Source organism: Bos taurus, chromosome 27 (genome assembly GCF_002263795.3).
Source record: "Bos taurus isolate L1 Dominette 01449 registration number 42190680 breed Hereford chromosome 27, ARS-UCD2.0, whole genome shotgun sequence".
Taxonomy (NCBI): Eukaryota; Metazoa; Chordata; class Mammalia; order Artiodactyla; family Bovidae; genus Bos; species Bos taurus.
In genome coordinates this window covers 86033-112212 of record NC_037354.1, presented here as the reverse complement: position 1 = coordinate 112212, position 26180 = coordinate 86033, and the positions used below count along the sequence as shown (strand labels likewise).

At 49.2% G+C, this 26180-nt stretch overlaps 1 protein-coding gene and 1 non-coding gene across 2 annotated transcripts in view; both read right to left on the bottom strand.

Annotated features, from left to right (window-relative positions):
* Positions 1-26180, bottom strand: part of LOC100848264 (frizzled-3) — a 41262-nt gene that overhangs the window by 2559 nt on the left and 12523 nt on the right. The window contains 3 exon segments of the mRNA XM_059882314.1: positions 693-865; positions 1707-1898; positions 19061-19140. Of these exon segments, the coding sequence (XP_059738297.1) occupies positions 693-865; positions 1707-1898; positions 19061-19140 (445 nt within the window).
* LOC112444652 (5S ribosomal RNA) lies at positions 12601-12719 on the bottom strand. The gene has a single exon (XR_003033023.1). It is a non-coding gene; the product is annotated as a 5S ribosomal RNA (ribosomal RNA).

Sequence of the window (26180 nt, the reverse complement as noted above, 5' to 3'; positions counted from 1 at the left end):
CTCCTGTAAATCCCACACCCAGCACAAACAAGACACTCAGCAAATTTGTGGCTGAAGAGTCAGGAACATATGCTGTCCCCAAGGAGAGGAAGCTGAGCGAGATGGGGGCCTGATGATAACCCTGTGTGATGAGGGGACCACAGGAGGACCTGCATGGCTGTGGGGTGGGGTGTGGGGCATGGGTAGAACCCCTGATGAGCTCCTCGGGATGGGGAAGATGGCAGGAAGGAGGGGGTCTGTTCCTTGTGGGGTGTCCACAGATTGTACCTCACCCTTCACTGATGAGCACTTAGGCCATTTCCAAACACTTGTCACTGTTCTGGAGGAAACAATCTTTGCCCAGCTCCTACTCAATCAATTTCATAGAATATGTTTCTAGCATTGGAGTACAATCATCTGCTTTATTCACTCCATGCTCCATTCATCCACCCATCCAGCCAGCCATCTGTTTATCCATCCATCCACTCACTAATCAATCCATCCATCCACTCTTAATTCATCCATCCACCCACCCATCCATTCGTTAACTCATCCGATCATCACAGACCCATTGAGAAGACAGACACCTCCTCCTCTCCTGCTTCCAGGAGGACCCCCAGTGTGAGTGACAGGAACCTCGTGGGGATAACAGGGGGAGACACAGAAGGGACATGCCTGCAGGCCCTCCTCCCTCTGAATGGTGAAACACTCACCTGGTCCTAATGCCTCCTTGCCAGGGTGTTCAGGCCAGCCCTTTTCCTTCTTGTGAAACAAGTGGCTGATGGAGGACTTGATGCCATTCTTCTTCCAGGCTTTGTGCAGCGAGTCCTGCCTGCTGGTGCTGCTGCTGGGGTTGTTCCCAGGGCTGTCCTGAGAGCCTGTCGAGCTTCGGGGAGAGAAAACAATTTTAACTGGCACCCTCGTGCAAACACACACCCCTCCACAAGAGCTACTGATAGAAACGGGCACCAAGCAACACCCACGCCTCAACCTCGCAGCTGACAGTGGCATCTCCTTTACCAACCACACTCCACAAGAACACTGCAGGCTCCTAGCCACAGACAATTGCACCAGGAAGCTGAGATTCTCTGCCTCCAGCTCTCTCCCAAGGAGGGCTTGACTCCAGGCCAGCTGGTGCAGAGGGGGCTCTGACCCTCCCTCAGAGTCGCTGCTTGGCAGGTGACGACGCTACAGGAGAAGGCTAGCTCCCCTGCTCTGGGCAGTTCCCCCCGCCTCCCGCAGGGTGACCATCCCAGGCTGTGGCAGGATAGCAATGGTCACCGTGCAGGGCTGCTGGTCAGGTGACCATACGTGCCCTCCATCGAGTGCTGCCTGGCTCAGGACGGGAGCTCAGGTGGTGGTCTGAATGAGGACAATGTCCGTCACAGGAGGGGATAGAGTCTCCTGAGAGGAGACCCCTGTGGAAAAGGGAGGGACCCTCAAGAGCGAACCCGAGAGGCACGGGGCCGTCACCTTCAGGAACGTGCCCTGCGCTGGGCAGACCTCTACCAAGAGCAGAAAGAAAGCTACCACAGGAGTCAATCTGTAGAGAAGGACGTTTTCTAAAATCACTGAGTTCACTGAGCTCTTCTTCCCCAGCACCTGAAGTTCAGCACTAAACACAGGCACTGAACCCAGTGGTATTCCTTTAAAATCATCCTTGCAAATCTTTCAAGACAAGAGGCACAGGGCTCCTGAAACTGACGACGCGCACACAGGCCGCTTACTTGTGGGCGTCCCTCATGTCCTCGTGGGTGGCTGTGTGCAGCGCCCTCGTGTGCAGGCGGTCCAGCCGAAGGGACCGCAGCGAGGCGGGGGGCGAGGTTTCACATTTGATGGCAGTCTTATCATCTCCTACCTCTTCCCGTAAAGCTGGCAGCTGAGGGAGTGAGGTAAGTGTCCAACTGGCTAACAATAGACTGTTTTGAAAAAGGCAATCACACAGGCTTTACATTATAACCAGAAACTTATTTGAAAATCTATTAGCTATGCTTTCCCCCAAGTACAAAAAAAAAAACCTTGTTATAGCTTAATGCCATCTTAAAGGACTGTGTTGTTCAAGAGAAGCGGGGCTATGGGGCAGCGAGAGCATCTGACTGAGTGCAGAGACTCCGGAGGGGAGCCTCCCTGCAGCCGGGCTCTGCCTTCCTGGAATCCAGCGACCAGATGGCCCCACTGGGAAGGACAGCAGAGCGACACTGGCATCATGAACCCCACATGGCATGAACTGCCCTGATGAAAGGACTGTGCTCATCGCCAGATGCTGCTCAGAAGCACCACAGCTAGAGTAAGAAACCTCTCAGCAAAGCCATCTAGACCTTTCTGTTTGAAGGAGAAAAGGACACAGCTTGTGCCACCATCCAAGATCATTTGTAGTGATGATGCAGGTTACTGGAACTCATGACAACAAGAGAAACACAGAAAAGGTACCTAACCCCTCCATGCAAACACCATGTGCCTGGCTGGTATTTCTCGGTAACATACAGACTGGGGGCTACCCACTGAAGTGCTTACACGCAGTTCGAGTGTCATTCGCTCACAGTGGTTTCCATAAAGCACCCCCACGTCTTCACTAAGAGATGATCTTGTATCACCCTAGAGGGGTGGGAGGTTCAAAACGGAGGAGATATATGGGTACCTATGGTTGATTCATGTTGAGGTTTGGCAGAAAATTCTGTAAAGCAATTATCTTTCAATTAAAAAATAAACTAATTAAAAAAAAAAATAAAAAGAAGATGATCTCTCCTGGACTCCCATCTGCTGGTTCTGGGTATGAGGGCAGGACAGACAGTGGTGGGAACAGTGTGGGGAACAGATTAACCCCTCAGGGTCCAGACAGGTCTCACTGATACATCTGGGTGTGCGGTTAAGCCAGGGGAGGTTTTAGGAGACATGCATGGCGTGTATTTTTATAAACAATGAGTGTGTTGTTTTAACCAACTAACCTGTGCCTTTTTAGTGGGATTCTGTAAAGAATACTGATCCCGTGCAGCCCCACAGGAGCTTGGGGACAACAAAGTGAATTAGTGCAAAATACAGCTGAACTCGTTTAACAGCAGCTGGATAAACTGGGCACCCTCCCCTGAGCTCTAACAAGAACCCTCAGCCGACAGAAGGCTACAAAGGCTAGAAATTTTCCACATGGAACTGAACAGGGATCAATCTCAAAGTCAAGTTAAAATAAGCATTTATAAAAATCAGAAAACAACAATGAACAGAGCAGAGAAGTGACACACCTGGGTTGACTATGGACTCAGTGGAGACAAACACCTGCCTCAGAGTCAGGGCCCAAGCGAGCCCCTTCCCCTGGGCCTCCTCCTGAGGAAGGCCTCTGGGTCTGCAGCCTGGATTCCCTCCCCCAGGATGGGAGCCATCCCAGTGGTGCCCACGTGGCTAGGATGGGCAATGCCGTGTCCTCACTGAACAGGAGGGCAGAGCAGGCCACAGAATGGGTGAGTGGCACACCCAGGTCACCAACCCCAGGGGGATGGCGCTGCTCTGCTGTGCCCAGCAGAAGGGCTCCTGGGCACTGAGCTGCTCGGTCAGCGGGCTGGGAGCAGGAGAGGGACAAGGAAGGCCAGCCCTTGGGGCACTGGACTCCAACAACAGAGGCTCATCCAAGTGACCCGAGGGGAGAGGCAACGGGCTCCCTCCTGATGCTCCCTCCATCAGGGATGCCGTGATGGACACGAGAGCCTCTGGAGGAAAGCGGGCTGGATGGCACCAGAGTTAAATGTCCAGGCTCTGATCAGACCAGTCCACACTGTGCTGCTGGGTGTGAGAGCCTGGGCAGGCTGCCCGGCCTGGCTAAGCCTCAGTGTCTATGTCTGCTGAATGGAGACAGCAGTAGCCTGGACCTCACCTGGGGATGAGATGACAGACTCAGAAAGCACGTGTCTGGTGCACAGAGTCTCCTGCACACTGCTACCCACCATCATTAAATTGGCTTCCCGCAAACCTAACATCTATGGCTCTGATTCAGTTATTTCTTATAAGAAAACACTAAGCGGAAATTCCATGGTGGTCCAGAGGTTAAGACTTGGCACTTTCACTGCCGGGACACTGGTCTGATCCCTGCTTGGGGAACTAAGATCCCATAAGCTGTGCAGCATGGCCAAAAAAATAAGTAAAGAGAATTTTAAAAATAATAAATAATACTATGTCTATTATAAACAAGCATGAGATGATCAGAAAGTAAACAAGTGGAAGAAAGGCAAACTGTTAAAATTGTCCCAACGAATGACCTATTTCCAACAGAACCATCAGCACATTTTAAGTGGTGGGTGAGTTTCATTACTTCCATTAAAACGTCAATTATTCACCAGGACATAACCACACAGTGTTCATTCACGTTAAACGATAAGGACTCTTTAATACTTCACAGAGAAACAAAGGCCTGATAAATTACTAAATAGTTTACCTTTTGACGCTGCTTCCTTAAATCACTAGGCTGACAGATGCATGCAAAGAAATGAAGAGAAACGTGATTTATTGCGACTCTGAAGCTAAAATTTCAAGAATCCGTATAGGCAAATACAGTAAAGCAAAAATGAGGGCAAACATGTAAGTGACCTGAAGATTTAGAGAATATGTGACTGGAAACAGAACATTTTTTTTGACCACAGAAGTTAAATAAGCTATTCAAGATTTACTAGAGAAACACTATAAATTATTACTCAGGAAGATACCATTCTATTACAACATCATGATTTATTAAAGCACAGCATTCTGTACAACAAAAGGCCTTAACAGTTGTCTATTCTCAGCCAAATTTCTCTATAAGTTAGTTTCTCTTAATCAAAAACATGTTATACTTTAAATTAGTAATTTAACTGATGAGGAAGTTACCATAATACCTATTTTAACATTGAACAAATCTAACCACCTATTGGACATTAATGTAAAATCCTGACGTAGAATTTGATTTAGAACTTCTCAAAATAAATTCATTAAAGCAAGTTCCCTGTGGAAATATGTAAGAATGAAAGCTAGCATAATAGCAGGTGCAGTCTTTACATTTTATTAACCATACAAGATACTTTTTTTTTTTTTTCTGGATGTAGAGTTTTGGGTTTAATTAGCAGCAAGTACACAGAAACCTATGCAAACAAAATTAATTATTAAGTCAAGGAAATAAAAAGGCAGAAGAGGGTAAGAGTAACACATCACTTAGCTGTACAGTGTTACATAATCTCAGTTGTGCATACATTCTTAATCACAGTCAGTAATGAAAACACTGAATTACATACACTGGGAAAGGGGAGCAGGAAGGGAAAGTGTAATGGCTGGGAAGCAGCAGAACAAAGTTTTATATTAGAAATTAAAGAAATGCCTCAAACTAGAAACAGATAAAGCAATATAAGCATGCTATTTAGAGATACGATAATAAATAACAACAACAAAAAAATCAGTGAAACAGCTCACTCTGGGGACAGGAAATAGGAGGTGGTCAAGGGAATGGTAATTTTTATTAGAAAGAAAGATTTTTATAGACCTACTTTTATCTAAACTATGTGTATTTATTTGATTCTGACTATGTGAAACCTTAAGACAACAGATCTCCACCACTGCCCGCCCCCGCCCCACCCCTGGAAACGCAGCATGGTGCCTGATCCATAAAAGTTCAGAAATGTTATAACAACAAGACAGAGGGCGGCGTTTTCATATCACCATTACACTCATGCTACAGATAACAATGCTTCCTCTGCTACAAATGCTACCTGATCCTTTTAAAACAAGTTATTTACTATGCTTGGAATATCTGCATGCTTAACGAAGTAAAAAATAAAATGTTCAAAATTTTTCTTGTACTTAAGCAAAATACCTAATTTTATACAATTTAAACACAACTTTTCACTTTAGTAATAGAAACAATGAAACTATTTCACTTCTGACATTTAACAATTATTAATATAAAGACTTCAAACTCCCCAAGACATGCACTACAACCATAGTATAGATTCTGTCATCAATATGATGGTCTTGCATCTTACGTATTATGTTTGTACTTTAAGTCTTATTTACCAAAATAAAAACAGGTTAAGATAATGAACAGGCAGTTCATACAAAAAGAATACAAACAGCCGATAACAACACTGCCATAGCAACCTCGTTTGTAATGAAAGAAACACACTTTTAAAATATAAGGTACTACTTTTAACCTATATTGGCAATGATTAATTTTTTTTTTTTTTAAAGATCCTATCTACAGATGACCAAGTCTGTAGGTTGACGGGGGGTGGGGGTGGTGAGAGAATGATCAAACATATAACACTAACTGGAAATATAAATTATGCAGCCTTTTTGGAGAAAAATTGGGCAATACTTATTGAGGCTCTAAATATATTTAATTCCTTTGGACATAATTAAACATGTACTTCAAAATGTGGCTACGAGGATATTCAATAAACCACTGCTTACAGTAAAAACTGCAGACATTCAAAATGCCTAGCAGAGAGGACAGAATGAGTCAGCTATGGCATACCTTCCTCACAGCAGGCAGTGGGCCTCCCCTAGGTATCACTCCCCCAGACTCTGCCTTAGGCTTCTTCCTTACCAAGAGTTCCCTTTCCACAGAAGCCAAGAGTGTCAAGTTCAGCTTTCTCAGTGACCTGATCGGGGTCACCAGAAACTTTGTGGAAATTTTCTGGGGGCTCACTAACAAAACTGAGATGTGAGAGGCAAAATAGGCTTTTCTGCCTTTCAGATGCATGAGGGAGACCAGCCTAGAGCAAAACAAATAAGCTAAGATGGAGGCAAAAAAAAGGCCCTAATGGCAACTTTAAATTGTTTGTTTTGTGACACAATAAATGTCCTTGGTTACTAAGCCAGGTTGAACCGTAATACCTATGGTCAATTGCATCTTGATAGTAGCTGGAAAACAGAATACTTAAGCAGCACTAAAAGTTATGCTACACCAGTGTAGTTATGGACCTCAGATGTAGAGTCAAGAGAAAACTTAAATATATTTATGTTCTATTAAAAAAAAAAGAGTAAGTATATTAATAGGGAATCATTCACTAAGAAAAAGATCTGGGAAGATACTCCATGTTTAAGGATAGGTACCTCTAAAATAGTTATCTCTGAAAAATAGGAATTTGAACATTCTCTATTTTGTGTATTCCGTTTTATCACTTTAAGACTCTACCATCAATTTCTATTTTTAGTTTTTATCAAATCCAATGTGATTTTGGGGAGGAAGAAGAGGCAAACATGTATTCTAGTCACGAATCTTGATCTGGGAGTCTGCTTTTTTAATAGGAAAAGTTGTTTCTTCTTTTTAAAAATGTTTTGTGAAACAAAATTTGATACTCTCAGGCATTTATTTTTAATAGTGAATACAGAAGACTACAGTTTTCACTTCCCTTTGTTACTCAGAAAATCATATCATGACTTTGTACCATTTCTTATTGAAATCTCTTCTGTAAAGCAAAAACAGTCCCAAAATGGATCTTCAGGGGTCATAGGAACTGCAGATGATATTAAATCATTAAAGGTGAGAATAGTAAACTGCCTCTGGGTTGCTTTAGAATCATCTTGAGATGTAACATTCTGATGTCTAGATCCATTGGGTTTCCTAAGAGCTACTGCAACAAAATGGTGCTCATCTATTTTGCTTTCCTCAAATGCCCATTCTTTTTCTTCTTCTCCATCCAAAAATAAACGTGTTTCTTTATAAACTTGGCCTATATCCAGGTTTAACGGGGATATATCGAATTCAAGCCGTTGCAATTCAAATCCTAATCCAACACCTATTGCTTTTATGAAGCTTTCTTTCAGTGCCCAATTCCTATAAAACATATCCAGCTGAGTCCATTCATCCTTAAAGCTTCTGATTGTTTCCCATTCTTTGTCAGTAAACTTTCTTTTCATAATATGAAAAAATTCTGGAATTGAACCACGACCTGGAAAACTAGTCTTCCTTATATCAATTCCAACTTGTAGCTCAGATTCTGCAGCAAGTACAGCATAGTCTCCTTGATGAGAGATGTTAAAGTTGAAATTGGGGTAAGGATTCAATGAGTCTTTTGCAAGAACTGGTTTTCCTTTTGCAGTTCTTTGCAAACGAATATTATTCCAAGGTATATTCAATTTCTCTGCAACTAATTTCCTTATCATCAGACGACCAGCCAGGGCGGCCTTAGCGTCCTGGGCGAAGACGAACTGGCCAATGCGTTCCTTCTCCTCGGGCTGGATCGATCGCACAGCTAGCAGCCATTCGACGCGGTTCGGCAGCCACGTGCCACAGGGAAAGGCCCAGCGCACGCCCTCCATCGCCGGCAGCACGCAGAGTCGCCAGGCGAGGAGAACCATCCACCGAAGGCCTCGCCGCCGCCCCGGGATCGATGGCGCAGACGCGGGCGGAGCCCCTCCCAGCTGCCCCGGCGCCGCGCGAGGGGCGGGGCGCCGTGTGCGTCCGCAGGACCTGGGTCACAGGGGGCAGGGCGCCGCGTCCAAGATACTTTTTTAATGAGTCTAATAGACACATTAACTGTGCAAAAGCTGATGAGATTTACAGTCTTAAATACAAGCACCAACACAGAAAGGATATTGTGTCAGTTCAGTTCAGTTCAGTTGCTCAGTCGTGTCCGACTCTTTGTGACCCCATGAATCGCAGCACGCCAGGCCTCCCTGTCCATCATCAACTCCTGGAGTTCACCCAGACTCACGTCCATCAAGTCAGTGATGCCATCCAGCCATCTCATCCTCTCGTCCCCTTCTCCTCCTGCCCCTAATCCCTCCCAGCATCAGAGTCTTTTCCAATGAGTCAAATCTTCGCATGAGGTGGCCAAAGTACTGGGGTTTCAGCTTTAGCATCAGTCCTTCAAATGAACACCCAGGACTGATCTCCTTTAGAATGGACTGGTTGGATCTCCTTGCAGTCCAAGGGACTCACTCTCAAGAGTCTTCTCCAACACCACAGCTAAAAAGCATCAATTCTTCAGCGCTCAGCTTTCCTCATGGTCCAACTTTCATATCAATACATGACAACTGGAAAAACCATAGCCTTGACTAGTTGGACCTTTGTTGGCAAAGTAATGTCTCTGCTTTTTAATACGCTATCTAGTATGGTCATAACTTTCCTTCCAAGGAGTAAGCGTCTTTTAATTTCATGGCTGCAATCATCATCTGCAGTGATTTTGGAGCCCCCAAAAATAAAGTCTGACACTGTTTCCCCATCTATTTCCCATGAAGTGATGGGACCAGATGCCATGATCTTAGTTTTCTGAATGGTGAGCTTTAAGCCAACTGTTTCACTCTCCTCTTTCACTTTCATCAAAAGGCTTTCTAGTTCCTCTTCACTTTCTGCCATAAGGGTGGTGTCATCTGCATATCTAAAAGCCCATTAATTCTATACTTAAGAGGATCATTTCTTTTTGTAAGCACAATCTCATTTATGAATTACACATGATATGTAGTTTAGGATCCATCTACATTATGCTTATAACTGCGTGCTGCTCCTGCTAAGTCGCTTCAGTTGTGTCCGACTCTGTGCGACCCCATGGACTGCAGCCTACCAGGTTCCTGGTCCATGGGATTTTCCAGGCAAGAGTCCTGGAGTGGGTTGCCATTGCCTTCTCCTGTAACTGCATAGTGATACACCAATTCAACTTACTGCTATGGGGGAAGAACACCATTTAATGAGACATGAAGACAAAGCACAAACCCGACTAAGGGGACACATGCTGTGCATCACAGCACGGCTATGACGAGAGCAAGTGGGGGGACGGGGAAGGGGAGATGGATGGGTAAACTACAGCCTTGGGGGCTGGGGGGGGGGTCTGGATTGATGACGACTAAGCAGACAACAGGATGAGATAGGAAATCAAAACCAATGATGAAAGCAGAAACACTGTCAGAGAACTTCAACAGCAAGGAAAACATACAGAACTGTTCTTTTACAAATATTCGGAAAGAAATCAAGCATGGAAACCACAGAGAAATTGTCAAAGAATTTTAAATATCAACTAATTAGCCAATGATGCAAATTATAAAAACAGTGTGTCAAAAGACCACAAAATGGACTAGTTACCACTTCACAGGCTGCTAAAATGATTCATAGTTAATTTAATTATAAGCTGACTAACAATGCAGCTAACATGAAATGGGTGGTAACAGAAAAAAGAGATAATACAAGTCCAATTACAAAGCAGAGTGCTGTACACGTGATTTCATGGGGTAAATAGCAATGCACTCACAAAACCTAAGCTAAACACGCAAGAAAGCTGGAACATGTGCTTTAGAGCCACACACTCTGTCACCAAAAACCCTAGGCCCTAGGTCATCATCCCAGTTTTAGACTCGGAAAAGTGAGGCAGCCCGTCTTCCCTGGGGCCCTGGGGCACTGGGCTTTTAACCTGGTTTCACATGCAGAGCTGGCCTGAGCACGTGGCCAGGTCCATCAGCAAGCAGACCAGTGTAGATTCTTGGTTTTGTTCCCACCGCATGCCCTGCACCCTGCAGCCAGGCATCCCCAATGGAAAATGTGCTGCACTGCTCTCACACGCCAGGAGAGCTGCCTATGGTTACTTTCACAAAGCTGTCTGCTCCCTGAGAACAGAAACTTCCCTGCAGCTGCTGTGCCCAGCACAGGCCAGGCCCAATGTTACAGAGGCAGGCTCTGGCTGAGTTCACGATGACGTGCTAAGGCGGTGGTCCAAATATCAAGAGTAATTTGTCACTGTGCCATTGTGGAATGCTTAAAAACTAGGCAATTTAAAAAATTTTAGACCTCTGAGCATAGCAAATGTACCTGATTATCTTCTGGGTAAAAAGAAAAAAACCAAAAAACAAACAAAGAAAAGAAAACCAGTATCCTGGGGGAAGGATGTGGCAGGGAGGAGGCAGACACATACCAGAGTCATGATGCCCAGTTGGTCTCCCTCCTGGGCTGGGCTGTGCTGCCTCCTTTGGGGCTTGGACTGCCCACTGCGGGGCGAGCAGGAGCTGGCACATGAGGAGGCGGGATGCAGGTTGAGGGAGCTCACTGATTTAAAACGACGGAGGCTGCCTAAGCTACCCATGCCCTCCCTGCTCTCAGTCTCCTTGGCCCGCTGCTCGTGTTCTCCTTCTCTTCTTTGATCAACCTAAAATAGAATAAAACCCGCCACCTGCCTTTGTCAGCAGAGGAACGTGTCTGGACAACAAATTTGGGCTAGCGTTCTGTGTCATGATTAGCAAATTCCAGAAACAGCTGCTCAATTAACATCTCAGCCAAAAGGTTCTACTTTTCCTCTTTTGAATATTCTCAAACTTAGAATAACTTAGCGTTGAGTCTTACAAACTGCCCCTGATCATTCACACTTGATTTCACTTATTTACTCTAACATTCTGAAGGGGCCCTGGTGGCGACTCTCTCCCTGTGAGGAGATACCTGAAGTTGACAACATTTACCTTTCCTGCTCTCAGGGCAGAGATGCACATCAGTACCTCAAGTCTTTTCCACTGGGAATCAGGAACTCTGTAGGCATGTAATAAGCTTCTGGATATAGAATGCTGAGAGAAGAAGACACACAGTTCCTGCTTTCACTGAGACTAATCTAATGATAAATAACAGGCAGATACTGTGAGAACTTATATAGGGAACTCTTCCCTCACCAAAAACTGGGTGTCAGAGAAGGCTTTTCAGAGTCATAATTGAGTTGAGATCCATAGGTTGAACCAACGTACACCAGGGTTGAGGCGCAGGAGAATTTCAGGCAGGTAAAATAGCATCTTGGAAGGCTATGTGACAAGGGAAACTTTGTACATTCAAGAAATGAACAATGCCCTAGGGAAGGAACCAAAAGAGTGCAGAGGGCACTCCAGGGGAAAGAAATCAGAGAAGAAAGTGGGGACCAAGCAATGAAGGGATTTGGTCATATATGAAATATGATGGGAAAATACAAGAGCAGTTTTAGCAGGGAGGTGGTAGAGTTGGATCTGCGTTGTGAAAAGGTCATCTTGCTCAACATCACTAAGGACTGGAGAGACTCAACTCCAAACTACAACGAGGTACCGAGGTACCGCTTCACATTAGTCAGAACGGTCCTCGTGGCAAAGGCTGTCAATAACAAAGGCTGCAGAGGATGTGCAGAAAAGGGAACTCTCCTCCACTGTTGGTAGGACTGTGAGTTGGTACAGCCACTGTGGAAAAGAGTATGGAGGTTCCTCAAGAAACTAAAACTAGAAGTACCATATTATTCAGCAGTCCCACTCGCAGGCATATAGCCACCAAAAGTATAACTCAACAAGATACACACACCGTCTGTGCAGATGTATCTGTGTGTGCCCGCGCGGGGGCGCGCGCGAGCACGCGCAATCGCCTGCGAGGCCGGGGTGGGGCTGGCGCTGGGGCTGGGGCTGGAGCTGGTGCAGCCCCCCTCCCCCCGGGATTGCCTGAGGCACGCCAAGGGAGCCCCAGACGGAGACCCGAGGGACGGTCGTCTGGTTTCCTGGAAGCCGAATGCGGAGGGGCTCGCAGGCCGCGCGGAGGCAACCCTGGTCTGGAGCGGGAAGCGCGGCCCCGGCCAGCCCCCCACCCCCGCACCCTGCCCCCTTACCCACCCTGGAGGGGCTGGGGCTGCGGAGGCCCAAGAGTTGCGACGGGAGGGCGGGGGCTAAAGGAGAGGGCAGGCAAAAAGCCTACAGCACCCGGTATTCCCAGGCGGTCTCCCATCCAAGTACTAACCAGGCCCGACCCTGCTTAGCTTCCGAGATCAGACGAGATCGGGCGCGTTCAGGGTGGTATGGCCGTAGACGGAGGCGGCTGCCGCCGGGCGCCCTAAGAGCCCCTGCGCTGCGCCTCCCTTTCGCTCTGACTTGCCGGTCGGGCTGGCCAGCCGCCCCTCTCCACGGGGGCGCGCGCTGTACTGGAGCCGCACCACCCGCGACCGGACTCCGGCCTTGCCGACGCCGCCACGCCCCCGAACACCGCCACCCGCCAGCCAGCGACCGCCTGGCCGGGCCCCGGAGGGCTTCGGGGACCCCCAGCGGCCGGGCGTGCGTGCGTGCGTGCGGGGCCTGGGGGGTGGGGGTGGGGTGAGGGGCGCGGAGGGTCTCGGCGCCCTCCCGCCCTGGGCCTCTCCAGGCCCGGCCCCGCTCGGCGGGCCTCCCCCCATCCAGTTCGCTGCTCAGGGACACTCGGCCCCGCCCCGGAGGTTGTCTGGCTTCGGGGCCCGCCGCGGCCCGGGGGCCTCGGAGCCTCCTGCGGGCCTAGGCACAGCCCAGCCGGGGCCCTAAGCGCCCATCCTGCCCGACCCCTGCCCGGTGCCCAAACGTTCCACCGGGAGCCAGCGGCGCGCTCGACCGGAGCGCCTCAGCCCCGCCCCTTCGCCCTACCGAGGGCCCCCTTGCCCCCACGCCGCCCGCCAAGCACACGACCTTCCTGAGAGAGCAGACGAGCCACAGGCAGGCACACGGACAGACGCCCAGACACTCGCACGCACCCACGCGAAGGGAGACAGCCGGCCGGCGCAAGCTCCTCAGCCAGAGCCATAGCACCTGTGAGAGGCCGGGGCCAGAGGAACGGATGGGCGGCCGGCTGTCGGGAGAGACAGAGGCAGAAAGAGATGAAGGTTCCGAGACAGACTGGAAGACAGCGAGAGGGAGATACAGACAGACAGACACGAAATACACACACACCTACACACACACCTACACACACCTACACACACACACACACACACAGGGTGTGGTCCTTGGAAATACTTCTGTTCTTAGTTGCTCAGTTGTGTCCAACTTTTATGCGACCAATGGACTGCAGCCTACCAGGCTCCTCCGTTCATGGGACTTTCCAGACAAGAGTACTGGAGTGGGCTGCCATTGCCTTTTCCTGTAACTGCATCAGTTCAGTTCAGTTCAGTCGCTCAGTCATGTCCGACTCTTTGCGACCCCATGAATCGCAGCACACCAGGCCTCCCCGTCCATCACCAACTCCTGGAGTTCACCCAGACTCACGTCCATCGAGTCAGTGATGCTATCCAGCCATCTCATCCTCTGTCGTCCCCTTCTCCTCTTGCCCCCAATCCCTCCCAGCATGAGAGTCTTTTCCAATGAGTCAACTCTTCGCATGAGGTGGCCAAAGTACTGGAGTTTCAGCTTTAGCACCATTCCTTCCAAAGAAATCCCAGGGCTGATCTCCTTCAGAATGGACTGGTTGGATCTCCTTGCAGTCCAAGGGACTCTCAAGAGTCTTCTCCAACACCACACTTCAAAGGCATCAATTCTTCAGCGCTCAGCCTTCTTCACAGTCCAACTCTCACATCCATACATGACCACAGGAAAAACCATAGCCTTGACTAGACCAACTTTTGTTGGCAAAGTAACTGCATAGTGATGCACTAATTCAAACTTACTGCTATGGGGGAAAACACCATTTAATGAGACATGAAGACAAAACACAAACCCGACTAAGGAGACACACGCTGTGGACCACAGCAGTGCTATGACCAGATCAAGTGGGGGGATGGGGGAGGGGACATGGATGGGTAAACTACAGCCTCGGGGGCGCGGGGGTTGGGGGGGGTCTGGACTGATGACAACTAAGCAGAGAACAGGATGCAACAGGAAATCAAAATCAATGATGAAAGCAAACACACCGCCAAAGAACTACAATAGCAAAGAAAACATATAGAACTGTTCTTTTACAAATACTCGGAAAGAAATCAAGCATCAAACCACAGAGAAATCGTCAAAGAATTTTAAATATCAACTAATTAGCCAATGATGCAAATTATAAAAAACAGTGTGTCAAAAGACCACAAAATGGACTAGTTACCACTTCACAGGCTGCTAAAATGATTCATAGTTAATTTAATTATAAGCTGACTAACAATGCAGCTAACATGAAATGGGTGGTAACAGAAAAAAGAGATAATACAAGTCCAGTTACAAAGCAGAATGTTGTACACATGATTTCATGGGGTAAATAGCAATGCACTCACAAAACCTAAGCTAAACACGCAAGAAAGCTGGAACATGTGCTTTAGAGCCGCACACTCTGTCACCAAAAGCCCTAGGTCGTCATCCCAGTTTTAGATCCAGAAAAGTGAGGCAGCCCGATGTCCTCCCTGGGGCCGTGGGCTTTTAACCTGGTTTCACACACAGAGCTGGCCTGAGCGCATGGCCAGGTCCATCAGCAAGCAGACCAGTGTAGATTCTTGGTTTTGTTCCCACCGCATGCCCTGCACCCTGCAGCCAGGCATCCCCAATGGAAAATGTGCTGCACTGCTCTCACACGCCAGGAGAGCTGCCTATGGTTACTTTCACAAAGCTGTCTGCTCCCTGAGAACAGAAACTTCCCTGCAGCTGCTGTGCCCAGCACAGGCCAGGCCCAATGTTACAGAGGCAGGCTCTGGCTGAGTTCATGATGACGTGCTAAGCCGGTGGTTCAAATAGCAAGACTAATTTGTTACTGAGACATTGTGGAATGATTAAAGACTAGGCAGTTTAAAAAACTTTAGACCTCTGAGCATAGCAAATGTACCTGATTTTCTTCTGGGTAAAAAGAGAAAAAACAAACAAAAAAGAAAACCAGTGTGCTCAGGGAGAGATGCGGCAGGGAGGAGGCAGACATATACCAGTGTCATGATGCCCAGTGGGTCTCCCTCCTGGGCTGGGCTGTGCTGCCTCCTTCGGGGCTTGGTGTGCCCACTGCTGGGTGGGCAGGAGCCGGCACATGAGGAGGCGGGATGCAGGTTGAGGGAGCTCACTGATTTAAAATGACGGAGGTATGTGAGACAGCAAAAGAAACACAGATGTATAGAACAGTCTTTTGGACTCTTTGGGAGAGGGAGAGGGTGGGATGATTTGGGAGAATGGCATTGAAACATGTGTAATACCATAAAAGAAACGAATCGCCAGTCCAGGTTCGATGTGGGATACAGGATGCCTGGGGCTGGTGTATGGGATGACCCAGATTGGGGAGGGAGGTGGGAGAGGGGTTCAGGATGGGGAGCACATGTACACCCGTGGCGGATTCTGTTGATGTATGGCAAAACCAATACAATATTGTAAAGGAATTAGCCTCCAATTAAAATAAATAAATTTTAATTAAAACAATTAATAAAATACAATGAAAAACTAAAACATTGCCGGGGTCCAGCCCTGGCTGATCCAGGGTATTCGAAGGAGAGACGGCGTAGGCGAAAATCAGGAAACAACTGCTTAATTAAACATTAATTAAGGATATAAAGAGTAATAGAATGAGGATAGCTCAGTGAGAAAATTCAGTGGAGAAAAGCAGCTGAAATAAGGATAGCTCAGTAGGAAAATTCAGTGAAGAAAAGAGGCTGAGTAGCTTGGTTTACTCGGGAGACCAATAAAACTTCAAGACAAGAAGTTTGCACCACTTACGTAGGCCGCAGGCGTCCTTCCGTTCTCCCGAAGGAGAGGAGACACTGAGGCCTCCCAGGTCGGATATTAGAAGCCCAGGCATAGTTAGCAAGCATGGCGGGTTCCACGCTCCAGATGGAGACTCAGCCAGAATTTGGGAGAGAGAGCGACATGGGGAGACCAAGTTTGGGTGAACAAGGCCTACACTTTATTTTCCAAAGTAGTTTTTATACCTTAAGTTATGCATAGAGGATAATGGGGGAAGGGGTAGAGTCATGCAGCAAGCCAGGCTTTCTTCCTGCAAACTTCGCTGCTCCGCAGACACTCAGGGCTCATCCCCAGCAGCTGGAAAACTCCCGTATGTGGGGAAGGCAGTGTTGACGCGAGGGTGTGGAGCTGACTAGGACAGGATTGGCTGTCTGGGGTTGGGGCGTCCAGGGTCCCGCTGGAGCCCACTCTCAGGTCCCACGGCGGGACCTGCACCTGCTCTGCTTTCCCCTTGGCACCCCACCTCCCCTTCGGCCCGCGCCTGCTCTGACCTCCCTCTCCCACGTGAAGTCTGTGGATCACAATCACCGGTCTGCCTGGAACACTGTCTGCACTGCTCTCAGTGTTTTTAAAGGCGCCTCAGACAACCCGCAGCAGAAAGGCCTCGGACCCACAGCTCGGAGCTGAGCACCATTGGTGTCTCCCGTTAAAGCAGAGGTGAGCGTGTTACCAGACTCTGGGCTGAACAAGGCCCAGCACAGATGCTCAGGCCCTGAGCACTAAGGCCTGGGCCTGCAGGTGCCAGGAGCTCACTCAGCAGGGGCCTGCTGAGAGGCAGGGTGGCCCCGCCTTGACTGTGAGCCACCTGCACTGCAGGACCGCCCGGGCTCTGCTCAGTCTTGTCTCTGGGACGAGGGTGGTGCCTTCATGTGCAGAAGTCCCTAAACCCAGGAGACAGGGCCTTCCTCCGAGGACAGGACACCCCATACGTCTGCAGAGTGGCCAGGGCCAACCACCAGCTCAGCCTGCTCAGGGTCACACGCTGCTCTGCTCGACGGTTTTGCGAACACTGTGCTGCACAGGAGATGGAAGTCTGGAATCTCCCGAGCCACACCTGTCTTCCCTCCCATCTCCCCTCCCTCCTGACAGAACTGCTCCCTTCTCTGCTCCACTTCCACCCAAGGGCCTGGGGCCAGAGCACACTTGGGAACTGGGTGGGGGGTACGACACAGTCCCACTGTGGACTGCGGACCCTCAAGGGTCGTCCTCTGAGGGCCACAGAGGCCTCTGGGTTGGGTCGCCCCCCAACCATCACCTCCCAGTCCCCTCGCGGGGTGCAGCCTCCATCTCTCTCCCCCTCCTCACCCGAAGCTCTTTCCTCCGGGAGAAGGTCTCAGAGACAAGGTGACCAATTCCTCTGGGAGGTCTCACCAAATACACCGTGCCTGCCCTGCCTGTGAGCCAGGTTTTCAGTCCCCACTCCCTCCCTCCTGAGCCAGCATAGTGCCCCCCACCCAGCCCACACTGCCTGCAAGCCCCGCTCTAAGGCCCCATCTGTGCTGCTAAGTCACTGCCATGACCCCTCGAGAGCTGCCGCCTGGAGACACCCCTCCCTTGCACTGGCCACTGTGGGCCACTGTCTTCAGAGCACAGCGGCCCCTCCTGCCCCACGGCTGCTTCCTCTTCTTGTCTCTCACTCTCACCACACACAGGGGACTGGGGACCAGGCCCCAGGCTTCTCCAACTGAACCCCCCAATTGTGCCAGGCCTTGGGACCTGGCATCAGGGCCCTCCTCGTTACCCAAAAACCCCCAAGAGCAGGAGGCCGTGTCCACCTCTTCTTCCTCCATTGTTATGCAGTACTCCTCACACTCACCTCATCCACCCCGGAGCAGGGGTTCCCCACCTCTGACAGCACCAGCCCCTCACCCTGGAGGAGCTCTGCCACCAAGTCCAGCCATGTCCCCTCCCGTTCTGCAGGGCACGTGCTCTCCTTGAACTCCACCTGCCGTGGTTTCAGACACAGGACCAGTTTCTGGGTCTGCCTTTGTCTCAAATGACATCTCCTTTTCTCTAGAAGAAGGCTGGGTGGGGGCCCCGGACTGCGAGGATCCCCTAAGCACACAAACACAGAAATATGCGTATGGGCTCCAAACTGTCTCCTAAGTCAGGATTCAAGCAGTAGTCGATTTCCTACAGATGAATGAATGTCACCAGTTAAGCACTTAATGACCTTTGCTAAAGTTTATCTCTCACTTGTGACCATTTTCTGTGAAGAAGCCAAAGAAACATTTAAATACTTAATAAGAATTACTGCCCCTATAACAACGAGTAAGAAAAAATCAGGATGCTCAGTAATCTGCTCGCCTCATTCACAAGCCAGGTGATTCCTCCCACCACAGTCAACGGCAAGTCATGTCTCAGGCTCCATTCACGTAAAAAAGACTACAGGTCGTTAACCTTCTGTGACTCTTCAGAAACATCAGTGTCACAGTCTGTCAGTCCCCTCAAATGAATACACCCAAATATCAACTGGTCGGCCCCCCACTTCCAAATCTCTGCCTGTGGTTTTGAGTGTTGTCCATCCTGTGACTACCACTCCGTGGTACCAAGCTTAACCCTAAGGAACGATGCTTGTCTCTTCCCTCTCACTGGCCATGAAGCTACAGGCTCCTTGAGGTGTGACCATGAGCAACACCCAGTCATACTGTCCACACACCAGACAGGCCCTTGTCACACTCGACAGTGCTGAGGGGAGCTGCCCGGGGCAGCGGCCTACCCGTGGTGGAGGGGAGCCCCTCGCAGCCTCGTCTGGTCCACTTCGGCTCTCAGGGTTTCCAGGTTTAGAATCAGCTGGTCCTACGAAACAGCAAATGACACAGCCTGCACTGCTTGCTTTCCAGATGTAAAATGACTTCCACAAAAATGTGCATAACAGGTTACGTTAGTAGGTATCAACTCCCAACATTTTAATTCTGAGAAAATGTTCTCTAAGAGTCCCTAGCATATATAAACACTCAGAACAATATTAACCCTTATAAACCATAATGAAGAGGAAGTTCCATCTCAGGTGTAGAAAAGGTTTCTCTGGAGGAAACATGGCAAGCCATTAACGATGAAGTCGGTAGAGAGAAGCTGGACTTGGGGCGGGGGTTTGGGTCAGGGGGACACGACTCACTCTATTGCCCTCCCTCCTCTCACTGCTTTAAACTGTCTCCATGGAGCTCACCTGCATTCCTCACATTCATTCCTCTACAGCCCACTTCACTTGCTCATGGAGTAAAACAAGTCAAACGGGCCAAGTTTGTGAGTCACTTAACTCAACCTGGAAGCTCTGTGCTGTCGGCCATGGCAGTCACTCGCCTCGTGCAGCCCCTGAGCACGTGAGACAGGCTGGTGCAAAGCTCGATGTGGAAATCACACAGAGGATTTCAAGACTCGCGGTGAAAGAAGGATGTCAAGTAGCCCGTTGGGTTTTAGGAAATTTTAGCTTGTGTATGTGGCTCATATTATCTTTCTGACGCACAGCACAGTCCACGGGAAAGGCTCATGCTTTGTCTCAGCTTTCGGGTGAACTCAGAAAGGACTACTCAGAATTCTGAACCACACATAATGGCCACACACTCTAAATCCATCTATAATGCAAACACATTCACTGTTCAAAACCAGAAATGCTATACGTGTTACAGCAGTGGATTAGCCATAAGGAAAATGTAACTCGACTTCTGCTAAGCATCTGCTCAAACTCATGTCCATTGAGTTGGTGATGCCGTCCAACCATCTCATCCTCTGTTATCCACTCTCTTCCTGACTTCAATCTTCCCCAGCATCAGGGTCTTTTCCAATATGAAAATTCATATTAAAAAACTGGAAATAATTATCTCAAGCAATTTTTAAATGTAATAACAACGTTGGCAAGTCTGTGTTTTATAAAATGAGCATCAATTTCAAGGTTTAAAAAGCTGTTTAGGACCTACTGTATTAAAAAAAAATGGAGAGATGACAAAAGAATGATCTATTTGAGATTGGCTCTGTGTTAGAAATTGCTGAGACTAATTGACAGGATGGGTCATGGGTATTTATTATACTACTCCATCCACTTTTGTGCATGTTTGAAATTTTCCATTGTAATACATTTAAAAACACTTTATTTTCTGTTAAAGCAGAGTCTTCTCCAGCAACACAATTCAAAAGCATCAATTCTTTAGTGCTCAGCTTTCTTTATGGTCCAACTCTCACACCCATACGTGCCTACCGGAAAAACCATAGCTTTGACTATATGGACCTTTGTCGGCAAAGTGATGTCTCTGCTTTTCAATATGCTGTCTGTGTTTGTCATAGCTTTCCAAGGAGCAAGCCTTTTTCAATCTCATGGCTGCAGTCACCGTCTGCAGTGATTTTTGAGCCCAAGGAAACAAAACCTGTCACAGCTTCCACAATAAGGCGTCGGCATTCAAAGATTTTTAAAGCAAAACAAAAGTTGACTTTGAATTGGCTTAGTCATAAACAGCATCCCGATTTCAACAGCCTCTGAGCAGCCGTTCTGATAGTAAGGAAGTACACCCCTGATCGGGAGACATTGAGCTCTCTGCCTAAGAGAGGAGGGCGCCTCACCACGGGTCTCACGATGGGAGTCAGAACCACTGCCCCCTGGGAGCCCGCCTGTGAGGCTCTGCAGTCCAGGCCCAAGAACACAGGCATGGTGGGGACAGTACTGACACGTGAGGCGGGACCCGGGATCCCCACTCCATTTCCTGGATGGTCTGTATCTCCGTGTGGCCAACCTTTCCAGGAAACCTCTCTCAGGACTCGGTGATGCGAGCCTCCACCATCACCCTTTCCTGACGTTCCCTCTGTCGCAGCGCAACTACGGTTCTCCTCTTGCCTAGGAGCAGCCATTCTACACAAACACCGAGTCTGGGCCAGCAGTTTGGCATGTGGGACTCAAGCGCCACGTCCGAGGCAAGCAGGCTCCACACCTGGGCACCATGCCTTCAGTTTCATGGGCCCCGGGCTGGCACCGTCAGGTTTGTTTGAGGGACAGTCCTGAGGTCCACCTGTATTCCAAGCAGCTCCCCGGACTGGCTGGTCAGAGCAACAAACAGCCTCTTTGAATGTGGGGACGCCCTGGCCCCTGCCCACCGCCTATGGGCGACCACCTCTGGCCCTGCTCCCGAGGAGGTGGTGCCCCGATCAGCAGATGGGGCCACACACACACACACACTCCGTGGCAGCGACGGGAGCGCGGCGGAGAAAGGCAGCGCTGGCCCCCGCCCAAGCCGCGTCTCCCGCCCAGAAGCTGCCTCCCCGTCAGCACAGGCACCCGCTGCAGCTCCTTGTTCTTCTCCTCCAGTTGGGCCTCCATCTGGCGCAGCCTATCCTCGATGCTGCCCTGTCGCTCTCCCGCCCGTCGGCCAAGAACACCGTCAACTCCGCTTGCAACGACCCTGTCCTGACGACACGCGGGCTGTGACCGCAGGGGCGGCAAGCGGGCCATGCTCTGTGCGGACCACGGGCCCCGGGTTCGCGGGGCTCACGGAGGGTTCTGGTGACCCGCTCATGAGAGGAGACGTGCTCCACCCCCCACCCCACCCCACGCACCCCCCGCCCCCCGCCCCGGGCCCCACACCCCGGCCCCTGCGCTCCCTCCTCGGATTGCCTGTGGCGAGCCAGCGCAGGCAGCAGGCAGCAGCAAGCGCGAGGTACAAGTTCTACCTTCTTAGGCTGGGAAGGAAGTTCGAACTGTTTAGCCTCCTGACTGGTAGAGCTTCCGAAAGACAAAAGGTCGGACTACAAGGCCAACCGCGGACGGACAGCAGAGATGCCAGGGGAGAGGAGAAATCAAGCCTGGAGAGGAAGATCACAGGCAGAAGGGCGCCCCCTGGCGGCTGTTAATGACCCTGCTCTGGGAGGGTCTGCGAGCACCGGACACCGGCGGCCGCCCGCGACCTTATGGCCCCTCAGCCGCTCACTGAGCTCCGCGCAACGCTCCCGACAGCTGCGCCAGCACAGACCCGGCCCGACTCTCCATGCCCAGCCAGTGCCCACCGGCAGAGCGGGGCAACACCTTTCCCGCCAGAAGGACGGGGTGGCTGGCTGGTTGGCAGTGGGGACGATGCCCCCAGCAGCGCCACATCCCAGGGACGCAGCCTCTCACCCGCGGGCTCCCGGGGATGGCGAGCAGGGAGTGGGGCCCCAGGTCTGCACGTGCCCCACTGTGACTTCTTCAACAAGTGTATGGATAGACTTAAAACTGTTCATTACAGAGCTTTCTGGCCATCTCTTAAACGAGAATGGGATTTTTCTAGGTCTCTATCCTGCTAAGATTTGAATTGCTGACTGAACTCTGAGCAGCAGTGACTCGGAGCTGAAGCGTCCTGGGGACACACAGAACAAAACTGGAGGAAAATTAACGGAGACATGACACAGAAGTGGAGGCTGCCTGACACTCAGGGAGCGCTCCCATCTCAGACAGGCAGCACGACCCCCGTGTCTTCGCTCCTGTGTGGACTGAACAGCACGGGCAGGGGCGCAGTGGGACAGCAGGGGAACAGGCGCTCCCTGCGCCTGCCCCCCAGGGACCAGAAGAGCACCTTGGAGAGCGCGGCCACCCTCTGTGCCTGCTCCGCCTCCACCTCCGGCAGTGTCTCCGCCTTCCGCAGCGTCTGCTGCAGCTTTTCTACCAGCTCCAGGCGCTCCTGCAACTGGCGGTTCTTATCCTCTGTCTACAAAGGGAGAGCAGAGGATCAAAACAGGCCGAGAGGTGTAGCCACTGTCGCTTTAAGTAAGTTGAGACAAAACCTAAATGCATGTGTCTACTGGATTCGTTCTGTTTCCGAAGCTGCGTTAGGGTAAATTTTCTCTGTGTTCCTGGGCTTGGTCTCAGTGAGCAGAACACCTGCCCGAGTATTTGCTTTTCCTAAACCTTCCCCAAGGATGTCTTAAAAAAAAAAAAAAAAGTTCTTATATATTAAAGATCAGTTTTCTGTAGAATCTTACTCATTGACAAGTTAAGGGAAGAAGGGTTCAGTACGGATCCTTCTTAAAACATCACGAGAATCATCATTTAGAGGGAACCCTACTGACCGTAGATGGCCACGGGCGTGTAAGCCAAAATATGGCTTTCATCTCCTCTGAAATACAGACCTGATAAGAAAGTGCCTGGTGAAATGCCAGTCAACTAATATTTGTAAATGCACGATTATTCTTTTAACAGATCTTCTTACTCTGAAAAACTTTCAATGTAGAACATTTAGACAGATTCTTTTTTAAAAAAGAAAAAAATTAAAGTATCTATAAGCTCAGGTTCCTGAGAGGTTAGCATTTGTTTCTAAGCAGCTTTCTTACATTTTCTGTGTGTGTATTACTCTATGTACGTACACAAACAATATGCTATGCTTTAAAACCCGCAGAAAACAATAGCATATGGGACATAGTATTTTCTGATCTGCCTTTTACAGCCATTATTTTGTATATCGTAATGCTCTTAATTAGCATTGCCCATCATACATTTCAATGGCTTTCTAGTATTTTATCTTTGTGGTGGGGACAATGATACACTTTGGCACGCACCAGACTGACTCACTTTGTTTTGGAGAAGCCAGATTTGGTTTTCCTGGTTAAATCCTGATTATTTGAGACCACTCGGGAACAGGAGTGAGTAAGGCTCACCAAACCACAGGAAGTACAAACCCTAGTCAGACCGGACCTCTAACCCTGCCTTTTGTCACAGTGACCTCAGTTCCCAACAGGCAGCCAGCTGCCGTGAAGTTCCCCGCTGCTCTCTGCTCTTTCGGTAAAAACTCTAACAAGCCAACAGATTCATGTTCAAGTAAAACAAAAGAGTCAGGAATGGAATTCCACAAAATGGTTAAACCAAGTCCCAAATAATTCAAACCTGTAAGTTGCAGTCACCCCCAATTTTTAAAAAATGTATTTCCTTCCAGTACAGCTGGTTTACCATGATGTATATCCACACTTTTGAACGCAATATTTTAGGGTCATAAGAACTTTACACTGGGACTTGATTTCCAACGTGGGAGTCACATGAAAAGATCTTTACCTTCCTTCCTCAGTAATTCACTACTATAAAAGTTAGACACAGTTCATAAAGGCCATTACCTGTCGATGCTTAGAATCCTTATTTGCAATTTCATTTTCAAGTTTATCATTGACGTCGTCCTAAGTTTCAAATCAAACATAAACTTAACATCCTCAAAATAAAAGTCCTAGACATGGCAGTTTTCTCGGACGTGAGCAAAAATGCGCCTACCTGAAATGTCGCATTTGCCACGATTGGCACTCATCTGTCTAAACGTTCTGTCCAGCCACTCGGTTTACCAAGCTTCTTTTCTACATAATAAACCCAAACAGCAAACAACAAGTATCCTAAACTACCCTGTTATTGCAAGAATTCCAGGAGGGAAGGTATCTGGCATGAAGTCAGGACCTCTGTCTGCTACACCATACAGGCGGGCTTGACCCAGAACAGGGAGGGACCCTCAACAGATCCAACAGGGAGCTCTGAGGCTCGTTTCCTCGAGTAAAAGTTGGAAAAGTCTCATGCAATTTCCTCAGAATTTAAGTAAGGATACTAATGAGTGGAAACAAAAGTCAAATTGTACACAACTGGGAGCAGCCTTCTCAAGCCTAGTTCTTCCAAAGCAGAGTTACACCACATGTATGAAACGCTCAAACCAGGACCAGAACTTGCTGCTGGTGCAACTCCTGTCCGCCACTTCAAAATCCATTTCAGGTCCCTCCTGGTCACTAAGTAACCAATGTGGGCAAAGTCCTAACGTTAAAAGTGAAAGGTCTTAAAAACGCTTTCTCTAGAATTCTATACGTATGAAACTCTGACACCTAATCTCCTCCTGTTGCCAAAGAGTAGTGTGAATAAGTTATACAAACCTGTGCAAATATTTCTGTTTTGAGTTCTCACACAGAATTATTCACACCAAGCTACTAAACAAGTACACCTGCTGTACCACATGTTGGAGGGGTTCTCTCTGAGACGGTCTCATGGGGGAGGGGGGGCAGGGTGGGCACTGTCTCTCTGAGCACAGAGGAGAGGCAAGGCTCACAGGTGGAGGCCGGAGCCCCCAGCACTCTTCTGTTTTCACAGTGACCGCTAGGGAGTTTCTCATAAATCACGACACCCGCAGACACGACCGCCAGAAACATCACGATTCCACATGGTTACACAGTTTGGGCCTGAGGATCTGAGGGTGAGCAAATGCCACTTGACTTGTCTGACCGCCGGTATCACTGTCACACATCCCTTCAAGGAGCGGAACCTCAGAAAACTCGAGAAGATGGCCAGGCAAGCTGCCTCAGCAGAGCCCACACAGCATGCTCCCATCTCTCCGAGAGAACAGGCTCCACAGGTGTCACCAGACTCGCCTGAGTGAATCAGAAGCAAATTTCAGCATCATCAGGAACACATTCGACAGGCAGTTGCGGGGGGCGGGGGGCGGGGATGAACCGGGAGACTCGGGTTGACATATATACAGCACTGATACTACACATAAAGTCAACGAGTGAGGACCTAGTGTACAGCACAGGGAAGTCTGCTCAGTGCTCTGTGGTGAAGCAAATGGGCAGGAAATCTAAAAGAGAGACAGACACGTAAATAGATAGATAGATAGATAGTTGACTGATTCACTTTGCTGTACAGCAGAAATTGACACAGCAGTGTAAAGCAACTATACGCCAATAAATGAATGAATGGATGAATGAATTTTTAAAAAAGGAACACAGTGGGCCCCCTAGAACTTGTGGAAAGGAGGAGTCCACACCCAGGGTGCGGCACAGCGTCAGGGCTGCCCTCATGTTGGTCCACTGCCAACGGACCGCCTGGACCAGGCCTCTTCTACCCCAGAGACCTCGACGCGGAGGCA